At 47.6% G+C, this 22,104-nt stretch overlaps 2 protein-coding genes across 3 annotated transcripts in view; both read right to left on the minus strand.

Annotated features, from left to right (window-relative positions):
• Positions 1–252: 252 nt before the first annotated feature.
• LOC8033478 (protein fem-1 homolog C) lies at positions 253–6,226 on the minus strand. The gene has a single exon (XM_029975762.4). It carries the CDS (start codon positions 6,042–6,044, stop codon positions 4,029–4,031), a length of 2,016 nt encoding a protein of 671 aa, XP_029831622.1. The 5' UTR covers positions 6,045–6,226; the 3' UTR covers positions 253–4,028.
• A 2,294-nt stretch (positions 6,227–8,520) lies between these two features.
• Positions 8,521–22,104, minus strand: part of LOC8033479 (nuclear hormone receptor HR96) — a 33,214-nt gene continuing 19,630 nt past the window's right edge. The window contains exon 3 of one of the 2 annotated variants that reach the window (XM_029975761.4): positions 8,521–16,836. In XM_029975761.4, coding sequence (XP_029831621.3) covers positions 15,535–16,836 — 1,302 coding nt within the window. In that variant the 3' untranslated portion in view covers positions 8,521–15,534. The remainder of the gene's footprint in view (positions 16,837–22,104) is intronic. The other variant, XM_042287495.1, reaches the window with a different exon arrangement.

Consider the following 22,104-nt stretch of genomic DNA (forward strand, 5'->3'; position numbering starts at 1 on the left):
CTGCGACCTGAAAGGGGAAATCACTCGCAATTCAACTTTCCATTCTTCAAGCCAGCTACAAAATGGTCAAGTTCCTCACTGTCAGCTGCCCGCCCTCCTCAAGAGGAATTCTTGTACTTCCTGGCCTAGGAAAGGAGTAACCTTTACCACCGCAAAATGCACTGGCTCGCACTCATTCGAGGAGATGAGACATTCTTGCAAGTAAGACCGCTCTCCAACGATAGGGAATGAATAATAAATGTGTTCGCTTCGTCCGAGGGCTGCAAATTGGAATTTTACTCCCAAAGAACATATCAATGGATCCTTTAGAGTGAAAATGAAAAGAGCATAAGAAGTTCAATATTAAAAAATAAAATGCAACTCTTCCACAAAGTTTCTGAGCATGCAACAAGTACAAAATAGACACACACAACTTTCCAAGTAACTGACTCGTTTGTTCTGGTGTGAACATTGAAAAAGCTTCGGGAAGACCCAATTGAAATGTTACACAATTTGGCATAACGTCAATAATAAATGATTATGATAAATATTAGCCAAATTCTGCAGAATTTTACACACAAAAGAATAAACAAATAAGATGGAGCATGAAACACGACATCTTTCAACTAGCAACAAACAAGCATGTAACAGAACCACTCCCAAAGGTGTCAACAAATCTTAGGAGAGAGATAAAAAAAGGGAAATGTGAACTGGAAAACAGATAAAACTAAAATATATGCATTTTGTGCTTGATAAACGAAATTAAAACCTTAAAAACACAATATCACATCAGTGTGGGAAGCAGACTGGAAAGTTTAGGTTTAAGAAATTAAACTTCTTTTTTCGTCAGCGAGTGTGATGGAGCAGAAATATTGTTGCAAACCGTACAAATAATGGATGCGGTTTGCAATTACAAAACAACAAATTAAAACGAAAATTAGTTACATACCAGTACCCTAGCCAGGAATTGTTGTCGGGGGGGGGGGGGGTGCGGGGTGAGGTGGCTGGGATATCCATGACTTGGGGTGTGGAAATGGAGAGGGGGTCAAAATGCAGGTGTATATATATTAGAGGGTCGGCTGAATTTCCGGGGGGGGGGGGGGGGGGAGCTGAAGCCCCATAAGCCCCCGCCCCCCGGCTACGCCCGTTACATAAAACAAGATTCTTGTTTGTTGCTAGTTGAAAGATGTATTCTGTGCTCCCCCCCCGTCCTATTTCTTCATTCTTTCGCGTATAAAATTAAACCTTAATTGTGTAAAAGGCTTGATCTATGTATTGGCCCACGCTGGTTTCTAGTCAGACAGCCCTGAATAGTCAGGTGTAGCTGCCCTGCACTTTTATGCTGGCGATTTCACTCCATCACTATTGGCACACAAGAGATTATTGTATTTCTTTCTAGACACCAGGGTGCTCGTCACCAAAGCAGGGTTTGGCATCTCAGCGAGATATGAGAAGGGCAGCAATGGTGGCTCAAATTTTAAATGCGCTCAAAGTGTGAATGGGCACCGAGGAAATCATTAAAAAGCAAGAGGCAAAGCCAAAAGAGATGTTGAGTAATGCTGCTGGAACCAAACTTCTCTCAGGCACCTGAATTGAAAAAGCTGTACAAACTTTCAGAAACAATATGTTCAGATGCACTTGAACAAGGAACTACAAAGAAATGTTCAAAATTGCTTATCTCAACCAGCCACAAGATAGAGACCAAGCAATCCTAACTGATCTCTAGAGAGTAACGCAGCGATTTCACTCAATATGAGTTGTTCAACTCCACCCGATACATAAGACCTCATCAACTAATCAATTACAAACCAAGTCGCCTGCAGCATAGAGTTTGAGTTGAGAAGTGTGGGGACATTGGTTACTTGCCCAGTGATAGAATTAGTCGGAATATTCTTGGAGCACCTTTCGGAGCATAAGCACACACTTCACTTTCCTCCATACCATTGGAAATACTATCTTAAGATTCATGTGTTGGCCTGTCAAACGGAACTGAAAGACAATGTCGATTTTGCCTTCCCACTTTCGTGAAACCTTTTGTTAGCATCAGTTGCATGGCAGGTTTGATTCCCTCGAACACAGAACACACTGCTTAGTTGTGCGTAGAAGCAAAAACAGGGCAACTAGATGCCGATTGATAAATGTCAGTATGAACTACAGAGCACAGTTATTTTTGGTACAGAATCAAGGATAAAGCAAATAGTATATTCCACTGAAATAATTTTAATAGAATAATTTAGTGCACCGATATTGATTTGTTCAAGTTCTAAAGGTTCTAATAAAACTGCAATTATTAAAATAAATTTAAAAAAGCTGTTGTATTAAATTATGGACCGCAATAACATTTTATATGGAAAACTTATCAAAAATCGCTATGTGATATAAGCCTTTTTAAAAAAACAATACCACCAAATTCGTTACGGTTGTTTCCAAGCTTCCATTCACAGCTCCAGATAATATAGTTTCAGCATACTCTATTGACTGCGCCATCAAACAGATATGAAGTCACATAAAGGTAGTAACTAAGCAAAACTACTCGTAAATGTACTCGTCTGTGTTTTGTCCTACGTTTTATACTTTCTGTTATCTAGTACATCTTACAAACACGCTCGTTAGGAATATACGCAAGTGTTCACAAAAAATAAACCAATGGAGCAGTCCATACAAATCTTTTAGCAATAATCAATTATCCTCGCTAAATCTCTAAGTTTAAAAAGATCTCGTCAAAATATTGCAGTCCATTATAGCCTATATAATAGCCACAGCTTCATTAAAAAATCGCACGTCACATCCCGCCCTGGAAAGGTGCCTTCCTTATAGCAGGCGAGTGCGCTGTGGCGAAACAAGATATGCAAAACAATGTCCATTTTGCGATTGTCGCTTCACTGCAGCGCACCAGTGAGAGGTGAGAAGCACACTCAACGAATTTTGCTAACCTGCTATACTCCATAGAGATAAAGCCACAAGCTCGTGCCAGTAGTTTTGACAGCGTTGCATACAAGTATGAAATGGAGTATTGAACAAACCACACACGAGAAATATTGCGAAACTTCAGAGTACTGTCAGTGCTTGACAGAGATGAAATCAGGTAGTACAGCATTTGACGCTATAATCGAGTCATAAAAATTTGCACAAGCCTACCGTAACAACCTCGCCATGTACCGGGCCCAAGCTATCCCATTTTAAGTATTTTAAATTGACTTTTGTTGCAATGCTGGTACAGATTCGACAAATTTTGGCAAAATGTAGCACAATGAGGCAGTGTAAGCACTTTGGCGCAGCTTGGCACAGCAATCACATGACTGAGTGCAAGTATGCGAGGAAAGCTGTGCATCGGTGGATCCGAATTTTCGCACCAACAGATGCAAACAAGTCCCGAGTAAAGAGGAGTAAAGAGCGAGCAACAAAACCAACTTGTCCAAATCGCCAAAGCACTTTATCTTTGCTATGAAACAAGGGCGAGCTGGCATTCTTTGCGGCAAAATGGACCTCACCTCCATTGACCAGAAGCAGTTTCCGGACCATAACAACAAAGCAACACCTAGGAAGGACGAAATAATAATGGATCAAATGGTAAAAAACCAATTTATTATGGCATGAGTTCATTTGTTGCTTGTAAGGTACCTATTTGAGAAGAATCAAAGTTTTCAGAAGGCAAGATAAAACATCATGCTCTAAAACTTCCCCCCGCTCCCAACAAAAAAAGAGAAAAAAGAAATGGGACAATCATAGTGCCCGTCAACGACCTCTGAAAGAAGAAAACTATTGGGGTGCTCTACATCAGATCTTCAATTTAAATCATTAGCTAACAAACATCCTCAACAAAAAAAAAAAATAGTGCAGCACAATTAAAATCATTGCAGAAAACAGCAGCGCCAGAAGGGTTTGCACGATGGCCTTCCCATCAGGGTCATCTCTTGAACACAAATTTAAAAACACACGCACACACAGGCAAGTACAATCATCTCTAAGACTTTTAAAACAGGGTCCACAAGCTCCAAAACCTGCGCGTCATAAAAAAAACATTCCACAGAGTTGCGTCGACAGGTGCCTCAGTGGATGCGCACAAAGCTCTCGAGCGACACGGGTACCTCGCCCACGTAGGCGATCTTGCGCTCTATGATCTTACGAGCTGCCAGGCAGCGCAGCGTGATGTGCTGGAGGGGATTGACGATGCACTCGCCAATGCCTGCCAGCATGCGGTGCGGCTGGTTTCCGTTGGCGTTGCGCCGGTCCAGGTGGGCGCCGTGCGCTAGCAGCACCTGCACCACTGCCGTGCGATAGTTGTTGCGCAGCGAGGCCACATGCAGGGGCGTGCTGAGGCACTGGTTGGTTGCCTCGATGTCAGCACCACACTCGAGGAGCAGCTGCGCCACCTGGGCGTCTGGGAAGATGGTTGTGTAGGAGTCCTCAAAGAAGGCCGTGGGCTTCATCGTGTTCATCTTCGTCACCACCAGGTGGAGCAACGTGTCCCCCATCGAACTGCGTGGCTCCTGCGCCAGCGCGCGGGCCACGAGCCGCCGTACGGAAACGTCTTCTTCCTCGCTCTTGGGAAGTGCGTGAAGCACGAAGAAGAGGTGTGTGAGCACCTTGAGGATCTTGTCGAAGTTGTCCAGCTGTCGGCGAAAGACGGGCTGCACAGCCAGAAGCTCCGCTGTCTCGGCAAAGCGCGCCACCAGAAGCTCCGTCGTGTGCACCACGTCTGCCAGCTGAAGTTGGTCCCTTAGCAGGCCAGCTTTGCCCTTGTCGTACATGTCCAGGTACAGGCGCACAAGCGCCATGGCAGCTACGCCAGACTCCGTGTGAAGAAGAGTGTCCTTGCAGATGCGCAGTTCCAGGGCATACTTCCAGAGGTCGATGCAGCGCTGGTACTGCAGGTTGTCCGCGTACGCCGCGCCGCGGTACATGAGCCGGAAGATGGTGTCCTTGTGGTATGGCCCCAGGATGCGCTCGCATATGAGAAGAGACTGGTTGCGCATGGCGTCCAGGTCGAGGGCCACACTGTCCAGACCCTCGGCGGTTCGATATTCGGCGATGTGCATGAAGGCGGCCCGGGGCTCCGCGGGCGGCGGCTTGGGCGCGTTCTCCCGCTGCCGCAGCTCCAGGGCCCGCCGCCAGTAGACCAGCGCCGTCTGGACGTCGTGGTGCTCGTCCAAGAACGTGGTGCCCATCAGCTCGTCCGCGTCGGCACGCCGCGCGGGGCTGTAGTCCACCGTGGCCATGAGGTACTCGAAGATCTCTGTGGCCCCCTTGAGACAGGCTGTCTGCAGGGCGTCGTCGCCGTAGCGGCTGCGGATCATCGGGTCTGCTCGCTGCTCAAGCAGCAGCCGCGTTGTGTCGAAGCGGTGCTCCTGGATGGCGTAATGCAGGGCCGTCTTGAACTGGACGTCCTGCGCGTTCACGTCGGCCCCGCACCGCAGCAGGAACCTGCACAGGCCGACGCTCTGCACCGAGTTGATGAGGCAGGTGCCCCCGTTATAATTGGGCTTGAGGATGTCCGCGCCGTTGTTCACCAGGAACATGACCACGTCGCGGTGAGACATGAAGCAGGCCGACCTCACGGGGGTCGAACCCGTGTCCGACACGCTGTTCACGTTCGCGCCGTACGAGACGAGCTGCTTGACGACGGCCAGTTTGCCAGCGACCGCGGCACACCACAGCGGGGTCACGAAATGGATGGAGCGGTCGTCGGTCACTTCGTAAACACCTCGCTGCTCCAGGTCGGCGCCGCACACCGTGATGAGGTACTCAACAATGTCCGCGTTGCCCTTCTTGCAGGCCACAAAGAGTGGCGCACAGCCTTCCTGGACTCGCGAGACGATTTCTTTGCGTTCCTCGCGACTGAGACGCTCCATTTTGGTTCGAACCAGGTATGACAAGCGAGCACCTGGAGGAGCCAGCCTACACTCCGTGTACAAGTCGTTGAATATGGCATCTCGTTGGGAGCTTTGGTCCGTCTTACCTGTGATCCACATGTTTAGAAAGGCTTCCAGCTTAGACGCGTCGTGGACAACTGACCAGGGCCAAGAGCACCACCGCAACCAGGCCGTCAACACGACTACCAACATCTACCTGTAGCCATCTTTGGAACAATCGCTGCAATCACTCTGAACTGTCTGAACGCCAGCAGCAGCAGTCAGGCCGTCATTTGAGGGGAGCTCGAGTCGCTACGCGGCTCTCATTGGCCCACTCCGGTCACGTGCCTGACCAGCCTCTGGCAGCAATACTTCAAGCTGCTGTAGCCCTACTATGCCCTGCGGTGCCTGGAGTGGCAACAAACTACGTCACATGAGCTAGAGTGCCATGTTATCAGATGTTGCGATCCTGGCGTTTGGCAGTAAAAGCACTAACAAAAAAAAAAATGTGGACGCTAGGGTCGCTGTCGTCGCTACGTTCTGTACGTCCCAACTCCTAACTGCACTGATTACCGCGGACTATCAATCTGGATAGCAAGCAAAAGCCGAACAGGAGTCTGCTGCATCCACCTCCACTACTGTACCACCGCCAGGATCGCAGTAGACGACAAGTTGTCAGAGATGTGACCTCATCAGGCGGAAATCGAGGGACCACAAATGATGGCGCGGTAAGCACACGAGAGAAGGGGTGAGGAACTGGCACTGCCAGCTGTAACTCTGCCGTACCGTGCAACGTCGCTAGCGTCGCGTCGCCACCTAGCTTGGGATATTCGTCCGAGTTGTCGCCGCGTACTCGTCCTTGACCACCAGAAAAAGTAGCGATTCAAGTGCTTCATGTTCCTTCTCGCTGTGTCACCAACGCGATAGCAGAGCGCTGTTTACGCCCCTTTTCCGCAACTCAGATAGTGTAGTCTGTTTAGCCAGTCCTTGGAATTACCCTCGCACACTCGAGCTATTGCGTATTATAGCTTTGCGAAATCGCGTCACGCAGCCAACGCGCAGCTGTGTCACTTTGTTTTCATGTCTATCAGTCCAGCCAGAACGGTGCCACCGAAGGGCACGTGATTTGTTGTCACACGTGCAAACGGCAACAAAAGAAATTTCGTCGCCCTTTGCATCGTGTCGGAGATTTTCGATGCTTGCGTTGGCCGTTGCACCCGCAAAGCAAAGGTGATCGAACAAAGCTCACTAGACGGGGAGGCTTTAATGCTGTTGGTCATAATAGTTACTTATCATTTGTTTGTTCGATTAATTTAGCCCGTGCACTGCGAGCGTTTGGGTGCCATCATAAACGAGTCGTGCTCGAACTTCCGAGGGAGCGCGTGTTGGCCGTGCGCCTTTTACTGCGGATGTTCAGGTCGTGAGCACGAGCTGTGGGTAAAGCAACTTCGTGTGCCATGAGCAACAGTTTGGCGGTGCGAAAAATACAGCCACTGCCGTGTGGTGAAAAATGCTTTGTTGTGTACAAGCGGCACACGTTCGCTGCTTAAGTATTTTCATGTTTTACCTTGCAACGCAATTGTCGTCGCCGCTCACGGCTCCTGGAAGAACCGCCTCTGTCCTGGCGTTGCACTTAATGCTTTGTAAGGGTTAGATGCACGTTCTTCATGGGTCCGATTTTTGTCTTATATCGAGATCTACGAGCAGAAACTCCCGCTCGACGTAGTTTTGTCCGAATTCGAACGTGAAACGGGATGCCCCACTATCGGCTGCGTCACCATCTCAAGATGAACACCTCTGGAATGCCTTATCTACCACTGGTCAAAGTCCACTTTCCAACCGCAGACGGCGTCCAACAGACACCGGCAGACACGTACGTCATCAGCTTAACGTCGCCAAAGCTACGGACATGTCTGTGTACGTCTGGTACTGCCGATGGTTGCTGGGGTCGCTGACGTCAAGGAAAGCCAAAAAGCTGTTTGTCGTACATCAGCGATTCTTCACATTATAAGTAATTTACAGTGGATTATATTAAAAATAATGTGTTACCAGTATCTATATTTCGAAGCGAATAATAAATACAACAGTCTCATATATGCATGGTTGAGTGACCTACAAGTAAATCCTGCTGGCAAATGTATGCTCGTGCGAGTTTGCATCCGACTGACACATACAACATTGTCATACATGCATAGTTGAGTGACCCACAAGTAAATCGTGCAGGCAAATGTATGCTTGTGCGAGTTTGCGTCCGATTAACAGGGTGCACGCAGTGGATCTTTTCCGAAACGAGCTGGAAAAATCGGCACCTGCTGAAGGCTCAAACTTTCACCGAATGTGCATTGAGGTGGTCAGTTTTACCTTGTGAAATTTCAGGTTCTCTTGCTGTCAAAGTTGAGGCCAGCAAACTTACCAGCGGCAGACGTGTTATGCAGATCGACCGACCTAGTTCGACCGAAAAGCACCCCTGTCAAATTCTCCATTCTGTGAATTGCCCCATTCAATAAATGGGCTTTCGACGAGTTGGCTGGATTCGAAAGGGGACACCCGTCACAATCGGCCATTACCGAACCTCAAGTTGATCAAAGTTACACAGTTTAAAACTCGTCAAGAGCTTGCTTTTGTCAAAGGCAATTTGGCTAAAAGCATCAATGCCAAGGTGAACCAAACCGTAGTAATGCCATCCACCGTTGTTTCCTAAAAGTTTATTTAACACTCGAATACAACCTGGGAGCAAACAGCTTCATTTGCTTGCTCTAAGGTGAATGCCTAAACAGGAACTCTGGAAGGTCATAACATCACATTCTCCCAAAATGATGCAACAGCTTGATCCCTACCACTGTTTTACAAACCAGTGGTTTAACACGCCACGAATATTGGCTGTGACTAGAATGGACAGTTTAACGAACTGCATCCCCATACGAGAATAGAGCACCTTGTAATGTTATGCTTAACAATAAACATACAGCATTTGTTGCAGTGCATGCAGCACAGCTGGAAAGACATGTCGTGTTCCAACATGTTTTAGAAACCGGTGAAAACCTGCCCCCAGACCCATTTATTAGGCCGAATTTAATGAGCAAATCCAACATAACGTCCCATGATGTTTCTAGCTTTTATTTCTAGAGTTCTTTGGTTTAACATGTGCTCCACCCTCTGTCTCACTAAGCTCCCTTCTCGAGAGAGCATTCCCTTGGTAGCCTTTGAGATCCGAGGTATTATGATGCACGCAATGCCTGCAAGATCATTAATGCTTGTAGTGAGAGTCCTCTTAACAGACAGCTATGTGGCAATGTTTTCACTCAAAAAAATTTGACCATTTGTGAACAATGCTAGTCACAAGCTATAGCAAAGACACTACAATACTGGCAGCAACATGTCGCTGCTAAGTATTTAAAACAGTACCTTGTGGAAACTGCTGGGACCACAGAAAAATGGGAGGGCTTCATAGGGTTCCAGAACTCAAGTATTTGGAAAATATAGACATATCTGGAGAGAGCCCCTGCCCCCTTTGCCAACATTTCTGATGACCTCCCAGCAAAGGCTTGGGCCCAGAAAGCCAACAGTCAAGTACAAATATGCTGACATCACAGTTTAGCCTAAATTTGCATTGATAGTAAGGCACAGTAGTCCACAATATAGCCAGACCATGGAGCAAAATATTTCAAAGTGGTGTTTGAGGTCTTACTGCGAAACCATCCCAAACTGCTTATCCACAACACCTATTGCCTCATTTCTAAATAATGCCACATAAAACAAAGTTTATAAAAAATAAAATGAAATGGCCAACATGAAACATTTTCAAAAAATAACTGAATCAACTGCTCATTCATTTGGTTTTCAAGGTAGCTGAAGGTGATTATATCAATAATAATTTGAAACGGTAAAAAACGTTTACTGCAGCGTCGATATCTTGGACGACTTAAATGAACATGAAACCTTGCATGAGCACCAAAGCATAAAAAATAAACCACGAAGGTCTAGGAAAAACAACCTTGCTGTCACATAGTACTTGCAAGGCAGCGTATGCCCTGGCTTTGCAATGTGCCAATTCAGAGTGAATGCCTCAGCCTCCGCTCAGTTTCATGGATTGTGAGCTATGCAGCGCAAGCTTCAGGGATACCACCGGCACAACAGAGTGCACAATTCACGAGCCGCATACCGTGACCCTATATCTCCCCTACGAGATCAGCTGGGCACAAGTAGGCGAGCACACTTGCGACCACTCGGGCCACGACGAGCCTGCCAGCTTCTCAATTGCCCACAATCTCGTTGGGGTAGGGGCCTACACAATTCATGTAAACATCTTGCAATTCATGCAATGGAGGTAAGGGGTGTAGGGGAGCTAACGGCCCTAGCTGCTGCATATGCCTACGCAGCTATGTCCGAGAGTTCAAGGTTATCCATCATACCAGCCATCACGATAATTCTTCAAGTATCCTTCCGAAGTACCGCCTCAAGGCAAGAATAAAGCTAGTCAGTGGAGGGGTGGAAAGAACCAGAGAGGTTAAGGAATGTGTTTGGAGAGCCATGTCTGTTGAAAAGATGCTTTAGAAACTCATGATCCCTTTAAGCAGAAGTTGCGAGCACGGTCATCTAGCTTGAGGAGGTGTCCCCATGCTGTAAAGATCCACAAAAAATAAGAAAAAAAAAATTCCCGGAGCTACAGGTTTGTGGGCATAGCTTGTGTTATAGTCACATCAAAGAAATGATTCCAGCAATATATGAAGTGCATTCAATTAGTAATCTGCCAGCGTGTGATAAGTAATCATGAATAAAAAAAAAATGTTTTATTTGACAACATAGTGTAAAATACTGCGGAAGTGCCCACTTCGTTCAAGCGCCCACTATTTACATTTCCCAAACTTGGGAATTCTGCGAATCATACGTTAAATGCCCGATTTGACCGGACAAGTGCCTATGCCTAGATTAACCTAGGGTGCCTTCATGTGCGCTTCGCATAGAGTGATGCCAACTGCCTGTTTCCCTTTCCCACACCCTCTTCCACCGCCATTTTGTTCCTCATTGTTTCCCCGTGCGCCGGAAAGTGGCCTTTGTGTCCATCGGTCCTCCCATCCGAGGGGGGAAATGCTAATACTCCCTCCGTGGGTTCCACAACGCTGCTCCGAACTTGTGAGATAAGGTGCTTGTTTCCGGGAGGGTTATAAGCCCCCCGGATTATTGCCGAGACCAAAATGGCTGCTGGTTTGTCGGCGAGTGGTATTACAAAGGGTGGCATCACCCTAGCAAAGCGCATATGAAGGCTCCCTAGATTAACCCAGTTTTGACTGAAAGTGGGGTGGGTGCTCCCGCAGTATCTTACGATAGTCGCCTTTGAACTTGCCATTCCCACTACGATTCAAACATGCTATAATTCCCTTAGTGTAAAGTCTAACCTCCTATCCTTCCTGTCACTCGGAAACCATATACTCAGTTCTTCATCAAACAATTTTAAAGTGTCTGCGTTAATGTGCTTTTTCAGCCTCTTTTGATGCGAAAGCATTAACTGCCCTATGGAGCGAAGCCGGCGTTGTCTGTAGCAGCGAAAACAGCACCTGAATTCCCATTGGCCAAAAGCACAGCAACGCAGCTGCTTCGTCACGGAAGCCGGCAGAGCGCTCAAGGTCGAAGCGGACGCACCTCCGAAATAAAACACAAAGAAAAGCACAGCAACGCAGATGCATCGTCACGAAAGCCGTGGAACTAGCGGGGCACTGCGCCTGCGCAGTGGGGAAGCATGATGTCACCGCCAGAGCGCCGCGTCAAAAAGGAAAACGTGGCGTGCTGCTTGTAGGAATGCACTGCATGTAGGAATGCTTTCACATTCCTACATGCAAGCAGTCTTAAGTGTCTTTTTTTTGTTCTTTTGTTCCCTTCGTACAATTATTTTATCACCAGGTGCTATAACTCGGGCTGGGGCCTCGTCTGATGCCTACATGCTTAATTTTGACCCAGCACCCAAACCCTTGTCTGAAATAATATTTCAATTTAGAAACTTTATCTTACGAGTTTTTTCTGGTAACTGAAGTGGCCTAGCTCAGCCGAAGTGGTGAAAGAAATGCTTACATCAAAGTGGGTTTTCTGGAAACACCAACAAGTTTGCTTTTTCATTTGCCAAGGAGACAGAAAGTTTTGCTTTTTGCTTAAGAAATCAACATTTTGGAATCAAAGTGGATGAGCTGTGTCAAGTTCGAAGGTCACTGCGTTAGAAATACAAAATTAGATTTTTCTCTCAGAAAGGGGGCCCGGCCTATCAGCCTTTTAAAGGGATGGTGAACCGAAATCTGGATTCCCCAAAACACGTGGCAAAAGCGTGCAACGCGATGCTACAAACACCAAAACATCACCCTTACAGCGATATCTCGAACAGATGACAGTATTTTTCAAAAAAAGAGCCGCATTTGGCAGAAATGTTGAAGTCATGTTTCTCCGAGAAGGAGAGGGAACGGCCTCGCGTCTTCTCCGCCTCGCGGCTTTGAGGGAGCGATGCGAAAAGAGGAGGAAACTAGGTATCTTGACAGTCACGCGCCTCGTCGGCCTGGTTCAATCTCGACTTCTTTTTCCAAAAATACGGCCGTCCATTTGAGATATCGCCTTACTAGCACTGCTGTAGGGATTGTAGCGTCCCGCCTACATCTCCAGCCATAGTTTTTTTTAAATCCAAATTTCGGTTCACCATCCCTTTAACCCCCACACCAGACTGTGCTAAGGACTAGCTTATTGCCTCTTATCATGCCTTTTTGTTTTTCTCTTCTTTAATGTTTGCTATTACCATTTAGTGTTCACTATTACTAAAGTGCCTTTGGTGTTTTTGTGGCAAACGCAATCACGGACATCAAGCCCACATTGTTTGGTGGCATTGCTATGGTCCATGGTTGCCGACGGGTGTGATCAACAAGTTTTGCCTCCTAGGCCGGGACTTTTTTTATTCATTGATGAAATTGAAAGCAAGCTACATTCAAATGAAAGTTTGGAATCTCCTCTTTCCCAGGAGCACACAACTTTTCAATATAGTCCCCACCGGCAGTGATGCACTTCCGCTACGGGAGCACTACTGTCCGCATGCCGTCGTAGATGGTTGAAACCAACGCCGCGCTGAGACCAACGCCGCACTGGAGGAGCTACAGTTCCAAGATGGTTGGCCTCATTCACCTTACCGCCTGGACCTCGTGTCATCAGACTTTTGGCTGTTTTCCAAGATAGAGGAACATCTAAAGGGTACACGGCTTGCATACGACTACGAGGTTACCGATGCCGTGTGCCACAGAAGCGGCCACTAGGTTCAAAAGCCCACTATTAACACTGCCCAAAGTTGAGAATTCTGCAAATTATATGTTAAGCGCCCAATTTGATCGGACAAGCGCCCATGTGTAGATTAACCCAGTTTTCAGTGAAAGGGGTGGGCGCTCCCCCTCGATATTATGGTATATGCTCCTGGGAAAGAGGAGATTCCAAACTTTCATTCGAACGTAGCATCTTTCAACACCATTATTGAATAAAAAAATTACAGGAGGACACTTAAGACTGGTTACGTGTACGAATGTGAAAACATTATAGTCCCATGGGTGAAATGTTTTCAAGTGATGTTTCTACACGTATTAAAGGCTTCACGGCTTCCGTGAGGAAGTATCTGCGTTGCCATGCACACATCAAGGACGGCGTTTAGGGGGACGTCGAGGAAGACGTCAAGAACGATACCCAGGATGACCTCTAGGACGACCTTTAGGACGACTTAGGGGACAACGTCGAGAAAGACGTCCTAGAGATCGACGCCATGTACGACGTCTAGGACAACCTCTAGGACGACGTCAAGGACGGCATCTAGGACGACGCCGAGGACGACCTCTCGGAAGATGTCAAGAACGACCTCTAGGACGACCTCTAGGGCAACCTTAAGGACGACGTCGAGAATGACGCCTAGAGGACGATGTCTAGGACGACGCGAGAATGGCGTCGTCCTTGAGCATTAATTGAGCGGCACGTGCTAAAGTCAGCCCAGCGCACACCCAAGTCCCACCCTCCTCCTGCTCCGCCAGCTGTTCGGCTGGCCCCTTAGCAACAATGACACCATTGCTATGGAGCCACATGACGTGTTGCAGCCAATGGGAATTTAGGTGCCGTTTTTGGTGGACAGACAGCGTCGGCTCCGCTCCATGGGACCAGTTAATGCTTTCGCATTAAAAATTACAGCCTAGGAGGCAAAACTTATTGATCACCCCTCGTACATGAAAAGCATGGGCTCTGCCAGATGCTGCCATTCACAGTACCGTTATTGTAAAGCTTCCAACACATTTCATGTCATGATACTTGGAGCGAGTCCTGAAACCTAGTTTTCTGAACTATGGGATGGGTGAATTCTAGGCAATTAATTCGCCCATTACTACTTTACTCTTAACCTGACATACTTCGCAGTTGATAAGGTAATCCCGAAGAAATTATTTCTTCCTTTCAAGTGCCTTTTCAATAGTTGGTAAAACACCCTGTATAGTTCTTCTCGTGAGGATATACGACATGCTAAGGCGGGCTGCTCGGGTTCACTCATGACATTTGGCCAAATCGAAAGTAACAGAGGAAACCATGAGTCTCGAATGCAGAATGCTTCAAGCATTGTTCCTAAACTACATGCCACCCGTTTGACAGCCCCTTGTGGCCAACGAGTGCACCAATGCAAGACTCACAAATACAAGGTGGCAGAGGAAATTCCCACTGCTAAAGATGAACCTTGTTTTCCTGGCAATGTATGCTTTGCTCGAATTCTCAGAAAGCTACAAGTGTAAGGTCTCAACTTCATGTTTCCTTCACCTCAAAAATCGTAGCAGAACCAAAGCTAAAATCAAGTGCCTGTCTTAAAATGTGTCAGGTGTGCAAGTAAAGGAACCTGCTTGAGCTACGGGTGTGGTGCCACCACTAGGCAAGTTTAAAGCAGTACAACGGGTGCACCCACTGTGTTAACACTCAATCTTTTTTCAGAGCTATCGGCTTCAACTCAAAGCTACTGCCAACATCCTGAACAAAATACAGGCAAACTAGGCTTTTGCAGCAGTGAAAGGGTTAAAAGGTCAGCTACTTTAAAACATTGCATACCTGAGGCTGCATTGCACACGATCCATAAAGCAGAGTATAAGCATTTCATTAACACCCAACTACAAACCTAGTATTTCTTTGCACAACATGCAAAATGACATGTCTCTAGTAAAAAGAAAAATTCATAAAAACTATACTGCAATATTCAGCTTCCAGATGTTAAAAAAAAGCCAACAACAAATAAAGATACAAAGTTTAGCACCGGCCATCTAGATAACCTTTGCATAGAATAGTGTAAGGGTATGTTGCATCTCAGTCACGCGTGTGAGCAAGTGATGCACACTTCTGGCAATCTTGCAGCTGGATAGCTGCTTGGTGTAGCAGCTCCGATGGTAACTCACTTTAAATCTCCACGGCTAAACAGGACTCAATGAGTATTGACCCACGTCAAGAAAACACAGCTATGAAGGAATCCAATGGGTGAAGCCAAAAATAAAAACCACAGTTCCACCACGCCACCCCCCAAAAGAAGAGGCAGCGACAACCGGCACCACCTAGAGGGAATATCACAAAATGCACCTTCAGCCGCATCGTCCTCCCCCGGCCAACACAGAGTGAGACAGCCTTTGCTGCACACTGCGGATTTGTTTCATCAACAGAAGGCTCCGACGAGGCAGCACTATTTGAGGTCGAAGATCTCAATGAGCAGCGGCTCCACCTCGCGTGGATTCAGGTCAACCAAGATGCTGACCTGGTTCTCGTTGAGCGTGCGCATGTCCTCGAGGTTCCGAATCAGCTGCAGGAAGACAGAACGGCTCTCGCAGCCTGTGTAAATGGTGTCTAAGTAACGCCTCAGCAGGTAGAGATAGGTGTCCTGCTCAAACGTGACCACATCCCGATGCACCAAATTCGGTCGCTCTGGCGTAAACAGCGTGATGGCACTGAGCAGAAGCATAATGTTCTCGTCAATCCGCCACTCGGGCCGAAAGGCATTGATGAAGCGCTTGTGCTCTTCGTACACATTGCCACGGGCTTCCTTGAGGATGTCCAGCTTGATGGACATCAGTCGCGGGTCGGGACCTTTCCAACAGTCCCGCTCGGCGTCGTAAGACATAACCGAGCGAAGCAACATCAGTTCGGTGCTTCCCCCCTTGAGCAGTGCCACCTGGTCCTCCTGGCAGAGGCTCTTGAAAGCAGTGATCCGCTTGGACATCTTGATCAGGCGCCGGATTGCGTGATCCGTCATGTTGATCACGTCGACCAAGCTTGGCTCAGGGTCGCAAGCCAGCGGAACTTTCAGTACCTCGTTGGCTGTCGCGAGCTCCTGAATCCGGTTCGTTTCCGCTTCCGTGAGCACCTCCTGGGGTCCCGGATACGTCGCTCGGCAGAATTGACTGCGGATGGCTCGGTCGTGGGCCAGCTGAGAGCCGCACTGCTCCCCGGACCGCCTGCGACTCGGCAGCTGCACCGAATCCGAGCTGCTCGATTCTAGCAAGTCATCCGAGGACCAAGAGTCCGAAGCGCAGGGTCTGGCACTCTCCAGCTTGACGAGCGGGCAGCCCGAGTGGCGGCTGCCTGCAGGAACCTTGGAAGGGCCGGCACTAGCATCCTGCCCAGATGCTTCAGAGCCTGGCGACACGGCCTCTTCGGCGTAGCGAGCCACCTTGGCCGGTGAGCTGTCTTCGTCTTCTGTGACACTCGACAGAGGGGTATTGGGAGTGCTGCCAACGGCCGCCTTAGCTGTGATGCCATTGCTATTGGAGCAATAAGAGTCAGGACGTTGGCCCGGGGGTCGTGGGTTCAGAGCCCTCTTCAGACGGTTCTCCTCGATCTTGGCACGCTTCTCCTGCTTCTCAGCTTCGCTCAGGATGCACTCTTTCTTCATGCCAATCGAAAAGCATTTTTGCAAGCGGCATCTTTGGCAGAACCTCCGAGTCCGTGTGTTCACCTCACAATCATCCTTGAAAAGACAGCGGAACTCCTGTTGAAGAGAAAACAGTCCATTGGGTTAGGGCAACAAAAACCAGCATAGTGCTGCCCTAATTCTTTGCACTTACATCTATCCACAAAAACGACCAATGGATGCATCCATGTGGCTCTGTCAATGGCAGTGACAGAATTCCTGCTCACACTTTTTGCATCGTTATGATGCGAGGTGTGAGCAGACACATCTAGCACGGTTTTTACACGAACCGAGCCCACCTGCCCACTCTCCCACACAGAACATGGAGGCCCAATTTGTTGCAATCTACAACGGACCAGCAAATCCAAGACCAAGAATATAGTTACACTCACAAATGAGATCTGGACTCAGATCCTGAGCGTGTCCACTTGATGCACAGATCCCCAGTGCTGAAAGCCGTTTTGAGCCTAAGTGGTGTCTAAGCCTGCTCGTTTACTGATCTCCTTCCAAAAATCGCGACAATTGCTCCTCTACGTCTTGTGCGGGAGAGTAGATGTGCAAGTATGGTTCATAAAAAAGCTGCACTATGTTCTTATGAAACACGGTGATATGATGAAAAACTGAGAAAATCACTTTGTCTCATTTAAGTTGATATCTGAAATAATGGAAGGGTCCATCAAACTTAAAAACAGCCTTTATGTGACACAATTAAAGGCATGTTGAGGAACCTGGATATTTTGAAGCGTAATAACACCGTAAAATATTGAACAAGCACCAGCTCAAAATTTGGAGATAACCTTGAAAAACTGAGGGATGGGCATTTGTTAGGCTCGAGAGCAAAAATGTAGATGGCGCACATGATAGGGAGGGCTTTACTGCTTTGCACTCATGCATGCACATCAAGCTTCACCGCTTTGCACCAGCACACACCACGTCAAGCCTCACCGCTTTGCACCAGTGCACTCATGTCAAGCTTCACTGCTTTACACTGGTGCATGCGCATCAAGCTTCTCCATTTTGCACTGGCGTGCACAGAGGAGTGGTCAATGCGGCAGCCCCTCCCACAAAGCACTCTGCTTGTCGTGATTGGTGGATTCTTCCTCTCCACTCGCCTCCTCTCTAGCATTTCCTCTGCTAGACTGGAAAGAGTGGAGAGCTTTGTCAGAGGCGCTTGTCCTGCTATTCTCAACACGCAATAGATTCAGATGCTTGGAGTGGGCACTTCACATCTTACACATTTTTTCAAACATTTCCAAAATAGCGGGTGGGTGCTTATTGTGACATGGACACATGCCGTATTTCATGGTAGTGCTTCAGCATATGACAGTTTTCTGGAGTATTCGTAAATATTAGATAGCTGACTGCATGGGGCACAAGGAAATATAACATGGAAGCCTTTTCTTTTGAGAAGCCTCTTGTTTACTCCGAGGTAGTGATCAAAGCCACATACTCTGACAACTTTATGTGCATTCAGTTTGCCATGTGAATACTAGTCCCAAGGGATTTCTGGTCATATGTTTTAGCATACAGTATCGAGGTAGTGCTTGCAGAACAAACACTTCACCGTAGGTCCCTGGAACACTGGGCTCAATCTCTGCCAGTTTTAATACAGGTGGACATACTACCGACATGCAGCTGTGTAATAATTAATGACTCACAGTAAGCAGTCTTAGCGCACCAGCTAAATTTCCTTGCTACAACGTTGACCTATGGCTAAATCTTAAGGGCAGACCCACCTCTCTCCGAGTAAACGGTCACGACATACACTTTTCTTTTGAATATGAATCCGGCACTATGTCATGAATCCGGCTCTATGTCACCGAGTCATATCTTCTGTGTACAATCATGCGCACAATTAATAGCTCTGTGCGATAGAACATTGATCTCTAAGGGGTGATGAACTATCAACATGCATTCAAACTATTTCCACCAGCTTGCCCATCCTCAAGGGTCTGGCTGAACCCAATAAGCGCTGTGAAAAACAGGACACAGCAGATGGCACGTTTCCTCACAGCAGATGAAGTGTTTTCTACATTCACGGCATATGCCATACTCCGGTCCACTTTCATACATTTTTCTTGCCGGGGGAAAGTTTCTCTCCGCTTGCGTCCTTGGACAGAAGCTTAGAGCGCGCTCATCACGTGGGCGCGGAGGGCCACTCACACGCTCTACTGACTGTCGTCCAGGCCTCTGCTGTTGTTGTTGGTCCCAATCTCCCGAAAACAAGAAAGGGGAAGGGAGCACACCGGAGGAAAGCCGTGCTGTTTGTTAGAAAACAAGAGCGGGCACACCAACTTTCATGGCATATGCCGATGCTGTGTCGCAGCAAGCCATCTGCCATGTCCTGTTTGGACACCACTTTAAGTGAAATGAGGGACTCCAAAATCGCCAGTGTGTACACAAAATGTGAGTAAAAAGAGGGTTTTCATGAATAAGTGTGTCGAGGACAAGTGTGAGAGTTCCTATGAGAGAGAGAGAGAGAAGGAAGGGGAGGCAGTCTTCTGTACCACCCATCAGCTCTGAGCCCACAGAGGTGCATCAACAGCTAGAACAGTGGTTCTCAAATGGAGTTCCGCGGACCCTTTGGGGTCCGCGAAGGCATTGTGGGGGCCCGCGAGGCCCTGCCTCATCAGTCAAGCCCGGCAATAGAAGTTGCCTTTTTTCAGATTGAGAAGAAACATTCCAATTTTCAGGCAAGGTCTCTCGTGTGTATGTCAATGAGAGAAGTCTACTTCACACTAGCCCTTAGTTATATCCAAATATTAAATCATTATCATAATTAACCTATACCTTTTCTTTCCTCCCGTCACGAACCGGGTCCTCCGTCATCTGCACCAATCCACAAGGGGTCCGCGAAACATCAATGGTTCAGAACCACTGGGCTACAGCACTGCTCATGATAAGCAAAATCAAATTCAACACACAGATGCACAGAAATCCCCCTTCCTCCTCACATTCCAGCCCATGTTTGGTGTGCCCTCAATGCAAAGGTATCCACACAACTGGACTGCCGAAGTCACCGACATCCGGCGAGAGATAAGAGGTGCGGGTGCCCCTTGAGCTCTACGAATTGTGGAAGATTCCTGAGGCAATGCAACTTCCACACCCGTCACTTTTGCCTGAACCACGAGGTTCCCCGAAGTTTATTTTACATTAGGGCCACTGTCTAATGGAGGGACCTAGAGCAATGGCCATAGCAAGGCATGTCCTAAAAGCCTAAACGCTGGCTGATTCCTGTAATTGACACGAAATGAACCAGCAAAGCATGTAGCCTCCAGTACTTGCTGTGCCCCTGCTGGGAGGATTGTGTGCACCTTGGTGTCGCAAGTCATAGCTGCGCACAGCCGCCTTGCGATTTTATATGAAGAGCTCTACTCTACGGTGCCCACATCGATTTCCAGAGACTTGAAATCCACTATGGAGATTAACCTAGGTATATGTGCCCACCTGCTGAATTGGGCGATATGTCTTGCTAGAGGGTATGTGCACCATGAAGGTGAGGAAAGATAAAACTCCATCAACTGCCACATAGAGTTCAAGAAACAGCATTTCAGGAACTTCAACGCTTACTTAAAACGGACATAATCGAACCAGGCAGTGCATCAGAATGGATGTCGCGTGCAGAAAAAAAAGACTGAAAGCTACGACTGAATATGTTATTGTGCTCTAAATAAAGCAACATATCAAAGAGCCCCAACTTTGCTAGATTTATCATGCCCAAAAGGTGTGAATTGCTAAAATCGGCTTTAAATCTGCACCCTTGACTTTATTTTTATCAGGTATTCGGACGTCTTTTTTTACTGCCAAGAATGTACCGCTTTGTGCAGGCACATTCTTCTGGTGGCCATCTGGCAACTTCATAACAGCACAGTACTATGTGACTACAGCACCAAACACAACTGAGTACAGACCTGGCAAAGAACTCATGCAGCCTGCCACAATGTCAAGTGCATTTCTGTAGAAAACAGGAACACCCGAAAACTTTGCTGAGGTCGACCTCATCTACAGGGGGGCAAGGCCGCCGACCCTTGGCCCCCTGTACAGCCGCTCCTGAATTCGTCGTAGAAACCAACCTCACCTACAAAGACAAGTGACTTATTGTTTCCAGCACCATGTAGGTTGAGATCAAGAAGAAACTTCATACATCAGTCAAGAGTATAGAGCAGAAACTGAGCAACAAGATGGCAAACTTCAGGAGAAAATAGCTACCTCCACTACAGCAAAGAGATCACGTCTGAATGCAACCCATAGAGACCAGAAATGCATACGGGACAAAGGAAGTCATACACAAAAAGTAATACACGTCAGATGACGTCGAAACACACAATAGAGTTGTAGTAGTTCCATGGAACAAAGCAGCCTAAGTAAGGTACCAGCAAACAGGCCAACAATCATCACCAGGAAAACAGCCCCATGGAAGACAACTGCAACAGTGAGCCACGAATCGTTTTTGTGGTGTCGGCAATGAAAATTGTAAGCCAAGCGAGGGTAGTCCTACTACCTGGCCTCTTTGTGAATGCTCAAGTACTTGAAGTACACTTAGAATTTCAAGAAAATTTTAACTCGCGGCGGGGTTCTGTCTCTAGTAGTCGCGTTGCTCTGGGGCCTCGGGTCCAAGCAACACTATGAAGAGATGACTGAGAACAATGGCCACCTTTGCATAAGATGCGTTTCCGGAACCACCGCTCCCCACTTTTCTCTGGCCTGTTCGATGGAAATCACAGAAAAGTGGTTCCTTGTTTTTCATCAAAAGGCATCGCATCAGCAATGCGAGATTAACACTCATTAGCTTAGCTCAGCATGCTCATCCAAGATCCTGTAAACTGCAGTACCTTGCTCGGGCATAAATGAAACTGGAAATAGAGAAACAGAACAAAGGGGAAAATGGCACCATCGAAGAGGGAAGGTTCTTCTACAAGGAAGCTCCCAAGTGTTCCAAAGCGTTGACATCTCTCTCCAACTAAAGAGGACTCGCATCATGGCCTGGACAAACTCAACTCCACTGTGTTGTGAAAAGACAGCCACCCTGGTTGCACACACTCTCACCTTCAAAGATGTTGACAACAAAATGCAAAACCGTTTGAAGAAAAACAAGAAGAATGAAAAAAAGTGAGGCAGCGGGTGGGAAAACGGGGGCAATCCGCACAAGGGGGGCAACATGGCCGTCTTTCTCCCTACCCTCACCTTGCAAACGGGACTGGGAGTACCTTTCTGGAGATGCACAGAGGCGCAGGAGATGTTAGCTATCGCGCATTGTTTTTATGTTTTGTACCTGGGCCTTCACATTATGTTTTTGCTTCTTTGTTCACAGCTCCAAAGGAGGCAACGCCACCCAGTAGAACAGGC

This window comes from Ixodes scapularis, unplaced genomic scaffold, assembly GCF_016920785.2.
Source record: "Ixodes scapularis isolate PalLabHiFi unplaced genomic scaffold, ASM1692078v2 PGA_scaffold9__187_contigs__length_104089568, whole genome shotgun sequence".
Taxonomy (NCBI): Eukaryota; Metazoa; Arthropoda; class Arachnida; order Ixodida; family Ixodidae; genus Ixodes; species Ixodes scapularis.